This window comes from Lipotes vexillifer, unplaced genomic scaffold, assembly GCF_000442215.2.
Source record: "Lipotes vexillifer unplaced genomic scaffold, Lipotes_vexillifer_v1.1 scaffold1549, whole genome shotgun sequence".
NCBI classification, from domain to species: domain Eukaryota; kingdom Metazoa; phylum Chordata; class Mammalia; order Artiodactyla; family Lipotidae; genus Lipotes; species Lipotes vexillifer.
This window is the reverse complement of record NW_006771034.1, coordinates 604,562-613,308: the sequence shown is the minus strand read 5'-3', so window position 1 is coordinate 613,308 and position 8,747 is coordinate 604,562. Positions and strand designations below refer to the sequence as shown.

The 8,747-nt window shown below is 44.8% G+C and overlaps 1 protein-coding gene across 1 annotated transcript in view; it reads left to right on the top strand.

Annotated features, from left to right (window-relative positions):
- LOC103074538 (DCN1-like protein 2) overlaps positions 1-3,340 on the top strand; it is an 8,943-nt gene extending 5,603 nt beyond the window's left edge. The window contains 1 exon segment of the mRNA XM_082931001.1: positions 3,312-3,340. Coding sequence (XP_082787127.1) covers positions 3,312-3,340 — 29 coding nt within the window.
- Positions 3,341-8,747: the final 5,407 nt, after the last annotated feature.

Sequence of the window (8,747 nt, the reverse complement as noted above, 5' to 3'; positions counted from 1 at the left end):
ACCCCCCCCCCCCCGTCGCGTGAAGGTCTGTGGGCCCCAGGAGAAGAATGGTCCGCACACGAAGGCTTGCGTCCAGGAGGCTCATTTTCCATTTGTCCTGACATTGGTGAGGATCTGGCCTCAACGCGGTGCATGGACGAGAAGGATAGGCGAGTCCCCAGCAGCGTGGCCAGGAGAACAGCAAGGGCAGGCTGCCGGGCCTGTGTGTCCCACCCCGGGGGTGGCAGGGGCAGAGCCGCAGGGACAGGAGTGCGCCCAGTGTGCCCAGAGGGCCGACGAGGGGGCGGACCGGAGGCGCCAGCCAGGGGCCCTGGCGCCCAGCGAATTTCAGGCGCTGTCGGTGGGGTGGGTGCGTAGCGGAGCGCCGGACTCACGTTTCCGGGAAAGGGCCGCGCTTGGCCTGTTCTCGGAAGAAGCCGCGGCCTGGCGCCCAGCCCATCCCCGCCGCTGCCTCTGCCCTAGACGCCGCCCTCCCTCCCTGTCTTCTCTGCCCGCCTCCTGCACACACACATCCAGACTCAGGACTGGCCACAGAGGCCAGTCTCACTGTCGTCCGCGTATTTTACCTCGTTCCTGGAGAGAAAGGTAGAAACCGGCATTGATCAGGCAGGTTTAGAGCCCACCCTCCCCTGTCCCGTGTGGTCACAGCTCCTGGCCCGGCCACCTGCCGTGACCCGAGAGCCCAGGGACGGTGCCCGGGGTGCAGCAGCCCAGAACTCCGGCTCAGTCTCACTGTTGCAGCCGGTGGGGACGGGTCTGTCTGGGCCCGTTCGTCCGCTGGGGTCACCCTGCTGGCCTCGGGCCACCCCACTCCTCGGCTTTCTCCTCTGAGCCCTGGGATCTGTCCTCACCAGCCTTCCCGTCCCAGGACCCACCTGTAGCCAGCGTCAGGGCCGGGGTGCTCCGCCCTGCGTGCATCTTGCATTTTACGGTGTTGCGTCTTGGTTTACGTGCTTTGTACCATGCGGGTACCTTGTACGAGGAAAGTTCACCACAATTCGGACACCCGTAAAAGACGCATGGCTCGATTTCAGCACACATGACCAGCTCTGGTTTGAAAAGCAGCAAACGTTGGCCAGAAAGGGTAGCGGCTCCTCATGCAGCGTTGCCTCGTCTGGTTCCGTCGAGGTTGGAGCCGTCGAGGACGTTCGCTCCCGCGTGGACGCGAGAAGCTTCTTGCCCAGGAAGCAACTGTGGCACATCCTGCAGGGTCACCAGGCTCGAGTGTGGCTTCGTCCAGGCCACTGGCACGGTCATCGAGGGTGTTGGGCCGTTGGGAAGACCTCAGGCCGTGAGCTTTGCTCTCACGGTGACAGGACAGGCTCTGAGTTCAGCTCCGGCTCCTGTGCCCCCCGCCCCCCAGAATCACTCTGCCCTCCGCCGACGCGTTCCACGCAGCCTTGATTCTGTGTTCGAGGTATCATAGCAACACCCCCTTCAGCCTGAAGATGTCTGCTCTTCGGGAACCTCGCGCACACCTGGAGGAGGTACAACTGCACTGTCACCTCCGTTGCGCCAGCGTCCGGGGACTGCCAGTTGAAGCAGGATAGCGGCGGGATTGGCATTTGGGGGGTGCAGTGACACCGCCCCCCCCAGTGGAGAGGGGACACCTGGGGAGGGGGGAGTGCTGGGAGCCTCGTCTTGGCCTGGGCCCGTTCCCTTCCCCTGTCACCTGCTGTGCCATCTGGGGTGGCAGCTCTTGGGGGCTGCCGGTGTCTATACAGTCTGAGTGGTGGTTTCTACTTCAATAGTGTTAGGAGGGCGAAGGAAATGTATAAATGTCACCGGAGCTGTGCCACCCGGAAAGGTGATGGGTGGATGCCCCACTGTGCTCCTGGATGCAGTGGGGGGTGGGACATGGCTCACCGTTTTTTCTTTTAAACTTTTTCCCATTACCTGATTTTCCTGCAGTAATAGTCACCTGAACAAGAAATACAGCTTTCCGTGCTTTTCTAAAATTTGGCTGGGAGGGGAAAAGGTAAGCTGGGACAAAGTGAGAGAGTGGCATGGACATACACACACTACCAAATGTAAAATGGATAGCTAGTGGGAAGCAGCCGCATAGCACAGGGAGAGCAGCTCGGTGCTTTGTGACCACCTAGAGGGGTGCGGTAGGGAGGGTGGGAGGGAGACGCAAGAGGGAAGAGTTATGGGGATATATGAATGCGTGTAGCTGATTCACTTTGTGATACAGCAGAAACTGACACACCATTGTAAAGCAGTTATACTCCAATAAAGGTGTTAAAAACAAAATAAAATAAAATTTGGCTTAAAAGAATTATATAAAATTCAAATTTCAGGGTTTATAAATAAAGTTGTAATGGAATACAACTACACTCATTGGTTTCCTAGTGACTGTGGTTGCTGTCATGTGATAAGGGTCAAGTTGGATACTTGTGACAGAGACCACAGGGCCCACAGAACCTGAAATATTTATCATCTAACCCTATAGGGAAAACGTTTGCCACCCCTTGATTTAGAGCATTTGAAAACAAGTAGAAATTTGCAGGAAGACTAGCTAAAGTTTATTAAAGCATTTAGAACATGCCAGGCAATGCAGTAAGTGATTTGGTTGATTTTTGAAAAATACAGCCACCTCATAAAGTAGGTAGTAGCATCAGCCCCAATTTTTGTTTTGTTTTTTGCGGTACGCGGGCCTCTCACTGTTGCGGCCTCTCCCGCTGCGGAGCACAGGCTCCGGACGCGCAGGCTCAGCGGCCATGGCTCACGCGCCCAGCCGCTCCGCGGCACGTGGGATCTTCCCGGACCAGGGCACGAACCCGCATCCCCTGCATCGGCAGGCGGACTCTCAACCACTGCACCACCAGGGAAGCCCAGCCCCAATTTTTGAGATGAGGAAACTCAGGCTTGCCCAGGACATGGCCCTCAGGCTTGCCACACCACAGAAAAGTGGTAGAAGCAGGATTTGATTCCAGGGTTCTCGGATACAGAGCCTGTGCCTTTAACCTCTGCTCCAGAGCACTAACCTTCCCCCATACTTCAGCTAAAAGACGGGGATCCTTTCTGCAAAGCAGAAAGGTTCAGTCTGCCTTAGGAATTACCAACAGAGTGATTTATGACTTCAGGACTATGAACGGTAACTCAAATTGACCTATTCAGCTTGAATCCACCCATCTACAGAATGTGTAACACAAAAGAGAAAAGCTGAAGAAATTTATATACTTAAAGTAGCAAACAATACATCACCACACTGCAGACACAGAATGGTTCCACAAAGCACCCACCGATGGGTCACCATCCATTCATGACCAAATTGTCGCCAGTACAGAGTAAAATTAAAAATAATGAAGACAACAAACTGAGTTTGGCATGGAACTAAATTATTCGGCTTAAAGCTAATCCTTTATTGTGAGATTATATCCTCTCAAATTTTCAGTGTAAAATATATTCTCTGTTATGAATAATCATGCTATACCATAAGTTGTTTTTTACTTAATGTACTTACTTGACAAAAAAAATGTAGACAACTCTATTTTGGTCCTTTATCTATTTTTTTAATGTCTTGGTTTGTGGAAATCTTAGTCTGGGAATCTCTGGTTTACATGTCCTTTGACCCAGTAATTCAACTTCTAGGAAATGATCTTCCAGAAATAATGTGTGCCATAGGAAAAAAAAAAAAATGTAAGCAAAAATATACAGTGCAGCATTACTTGTAGAAAGCAAAATCTCAAAATAAAATTATGGAATACTTAAATTATCATAGGACAGTACAGTCATATGATGAAATAGAATGTGACCATCAAAAATCCCTTGTGTAATTTACCTAATAACGCGGGAAATGCTCATATATAATGTTAAGAGGAAAAGAAAGAAATAACACACATGTATAATATGATCGCAACTTCATGAAAATTAAATGTACAATCATAATATATGAAAACAAAAGCCTAAATGTATTTACAGTTAGGTATTTTTTTAGATCAAGAATATTTTCTTCAACTATCTTCTTTTCTAATTAGCCTGGCCTTTTTTCATAAACACCCATAATTGCATGTGAAATCTCTGTTTTTTGGCCCTTTGCCTTTCACTTTCTCTTCCATCCTTCTCATCCTTGTGTCCTTAACTTCTGTATTCTAGAACTCTAACTGTTATTCTTGGCAGTGTCAATTCTGCAGTGAACAGTGGGTACTTTAAGCTTTTGATCCTACTTGATGTTTTCTTTCTTTTCAATACTTCCTATTCCATCTAGGTATCTATTTAGGTCACTGTCATCTCAGCACAGCTTTTAGCTGCTGTTTTGGAGAGACCATATATTTTTGCATCCCAATTGCTAAATTATTTTCTTCTGGTTACCTTGGTAAACAGTGTTTAGAAGGCTTCCTCGGAATACGTTCCTCAGAATGACACGTCTTTCCTCTGGACCTAGAGTAATTCTTGTAGGTTGTGTTTTATCCAGTTTATTCCAAACTGAAGAGAGATCTCAGCAGACCCAGTGTTTGCTGATGGGAATAGGTGGTCCTCGCCCCTTGCTTCTCTCACCGTCCACGTGATCAGCCCCTTCTCCGATCCACGGCCGGAGGACTGAGTGAGCTCGGACCCTGTTCCCAGTGCTCGGCTGTGTTCCCTTATTAGGAACTGAAGTGAGATCTACCCCTGCCCTATTGGGGTCTCTGCCACCATGAACCAATGATGAGAGCAGATTTCCTGGGCTGAAGGCCACCAGGCCTCTTAGGGTGTCCACTTAAACTTTTTCATCCATCTTCACTGTAACAAGTTGAGTTCCATCCTCCAGAAACTCATATGTTGACATCCTAACCCCCAGTAGCTTAAGATGTGACCTTCTTTGGAAATAGGGTCATTGCAGATATAATTAGTTAAAATAAGATAAGGTCATTAGGGGGGCCTAAATCCGTTATGACTGGTATCATTATAAAAAGGGGAAATTTGGAAACACACACACACACACACACACACACACACACACACACACACACACACGGAGAACACCATGTGAAGATGAAAGCAGGGATCAGTGTGATGATGCTTTTACAAGCCAAGGACTCCAAGACTGCCAGCAACCTTCAGACTAGGGGAGAGGGTTGGAACAGATTCCCCCTTACAGCCTCAGAAGGAATCACAACACTGCTGTTACCTTGATCTAGGACTTCTGGTCTCCAGAACCACAAGACAATAAATTTCTGTTGTTTAAGCCACCCATTGTGTGGTGCTATGTTCCAGCAGCCCTAGCAAGCTATGCACTTACCTAAGCCCCTCCACCCTCTGTGATCAGGCCTTGGCCAACTGAAGCCAGATCACAGCTGAGGCCTTTCCCCAGCTCCATTCCCACCAACTAACACTTCCTTACATACACTGTACCGCTTCTCTACTCCCACAGGCTCTCCTCTGCCTGGAATCCACCCACAATCCTCACCCTGACCCTTTACATACAGCACACCCTTGCCATGCTTGTCCCTTCCTGACTTGAAGATTCTGCCCAGAAGTCCAGGACCACCTCCTCCAGAAAGCCTTAGCTGGGTTAGATGCCTTTTCTAAGATGACCAACCACCTTCATTTGTCTGAGGCTGAAGAGGTTTCTGTACTTTCAGTGCTAAAAACAAGAAGGTCTTGGGCAAACCAGGACAAGATGGTGACCGTACCTTTCTCAGGGTTCCCATAATTCCCTGCACAAAGCTTTCTACATTTTTTTCTTCCTAAACTTATATTAGGATGATCTGATCTGATCAGACCCACACTAGATCACATGCTCCTTCTGAGCAGTGTTTCCTGACACCCATATCCCCAGCACTTCAACATAGCAGGTGCTCTGTTAAGGTTTCTAAATGAATGAAAGATTAAAAACTTGCCAAATCGCCTCAGGGCTACCCTGGCACAAATGCAGTTAACCATTCATTTACTCAACATGCATCCATGAACCGCTATGCTCCAGGAACCATTCTCCACTTGTAGCTTTTATATCCTCCTTGACTAAGGAACCAAAGACCTCAAAGTAACATGACTCTAGAAATGTCCTATGAAATACCTACTTTGCTTAATAGGTATGCCAAAAGTAAGCCATGACTGCTTAGTACACTAACAAAGTCGTTTTCCAACAGTCAAAATCCAAAATTGATAAGTTCCTTGGAATACTGAACTTCATTTAATGGTTGTTCAATTGTTACAGGTTTTGTTAATTAAGTCTAGCCTTCATACCAGAAGTTGCTCTAAATCCCCCTTTTTAATTGATAGCATACAAATAGAAAAATGATTAATAAGAATACTTTCCTGAGAAGTGATTATGTAGCATTGTGGAACACCTCTGCTTTAAGTCAATAGTGAACATCTTTACAATATAACTGTAGTCCTCCAAAGGAGTTGTGAATATCGATTAGCATTTTACTGAAGGAAAAGACCTTTTTCTGTTATAAAAAAATTCTGCAAGGAATATCATTTTAAGAATATGTTTTTGTACATCCTGGTTGATTCCTTTAGAATAAGGCCTTAAGAGTGGGATTTTTCAGGTCAAAATACATTTTGGAATTACTTGGATTGAATTAGTCCATATATTTTTCTAGCCTTTGAAGACAATAAAAATATTTACTGACAATAATGGTCTTCTTGTATGAACTTGTATGGATACTTTTCATTCTTCTTTAAGTCTCACAGTTCACAGTTTCATTTAATTTGAAAGGTAATTTCATTGCAGGTCAAGAATCTTTTTGATGACAAAATGTTTATTTTTACCTAAAAGTGGATTACGGTGAAGATGTTGCATCTTACGTTAAGTACAAAAGTTCTCTCTATATTTGCATTGTTTAGCAGAAAAATAGTTTGAAAATGTAGGGTGGAGACAAGTTGAATGAGCTAAAAGTACCAATGGTATTTTAGCTGTCTCACTGAAGAGACATTCCAAAATCTTGCAGCACAAGAAATACTTTGAAAGTCGGCCTTAAACTTAATCCCATAGGAGGGAGACTTGGCAAGCAAGTCAGCATCTTTCTTGTAACCCTAACAAGTTCACAGATTCCAGTAAGCTTCCATGCATTTTGCAATCCAGATTCTACCCATGAATCTTTCTTTCTTTAGAGTTTATGAAATTTTCTAATTTTCCTAAAACATCATACAAATCCTCTAACTGGTATATATCTTTCAATCATAAAAGTGCCATTTCGATTTATAGTCTCCGAAATCAATAAAGCCTCCCCTCCCCAAGTAAAAGGGGGAAGGATCTGGAATCACTTAATGAAATGTACCTAATAATAATATGACAACAACATGCCACGTTATCATAGCTCAAACTAAGCTGACACAGCCTGGTCAGGACTTGGCTACCTTTGAAACAAAATCACATTCTTCAGGAAGTGGTGTTGGTAACTCAATAAGCAGCAGCTGTTCCTGGATCTTTGAAAAAAATGTTTCATCATTTGAACGGTGTTCTGTATCCAGCTCTATGCCCCATTATAACTGAGGGCCAACATGAAAAACTCTAGTTTTTATAATGATTGGAAAACCTCTGGGCAAATAAATACACGAAAAAGTTTTTTTGCTCTTAATCTGAGGAGCCTATCTCAATGTCGATATACTTTGTTCAAATCAATTTCTCTGTAATGTTAATTTGCACTTATTACCCAGAAATTCCATGCACATAAAATGATTGCTCCATTCCCTCCAATCTTAATAATGAGTGATCCATTCCTGCACCATTTTAAAAGCTTTCTAAAGACCCTTTTAAAATGAAAGGTGATATCACTGAATGTAATGTTTATTTACAAGATATTATGATCCAAGGCTTCCAGAATGCTCAGTATAAATGCACTGCATTTAATAGAAATTTGATCCCATCAATTTTACATGATCCCAACAAGGAGAGTGTAGAATTCTAATAATGCTAATGAGAATTTGATATTGACAGAAGATTCATTTATAAATAAAAATGGCCAGAAAGATGATTAAATCAGACAATGGTTTGTCGATACCCATCTAACATTAGGTCTCACTATCGAGATGAACAACCACACTTTCAGTAACAACAGTAAATAGCAATTATGATTCCTATGCTGTACTTATGTAGCACTTTCATCGGTGGACCTATAAAGAGATGTATTAAAATATCTTCAGACTCTTTGACAGCCTGGGCTTGAAGTATCTACTTCCAGGAGAAATCTAAATCAACATTACATCATTGTGCTGAAATGGCTTTAGTCATGTTTGCTCAAATGTCCGAAGATCTCATGCTGTGTCCATACAGATGACCTGGCCATGAGACTGTGTGGCACAGACCGGATCATGCTTCCAGTCTGATTCTCTCTTATGCCCTAGTTCTCCCAAGCTATCTATAGAGCTGAGAGGTTTAGATCAATCCAAACATTTGCATATGCTTTATCCCTTAATTAAAATCGCTGGAGTTTTCTACCCATCTCTAAGGAAAAAGGCGGAACAGCAAACTCATTCTAAAAAAAATCTAGCTTTGGAAGTAGAAATACAAATGGAGTGACAATTTATAAATGATTGTATGTTCTCATCAATTTTGACAGGCTATGCCTGTCACAGACAATATTGTAAAACTTTCACTTTGTACCAGCCTGCCATTATTATGCCTCTTTGGCTGGCATCTGATACAATGACTAGCAGCCCCCCTCACCGCCCAGCACCAAAGGTTTAACTACTTAGTAATAGATGAGGAAACTCACCCATAAATCTGTCCAGGTCTGATTTTCACCATTCTCCCATAAGAGAGACAGAACTTTGAACAAGCTGATAGGACAGCTAACAATATTCTGGCAGGAATG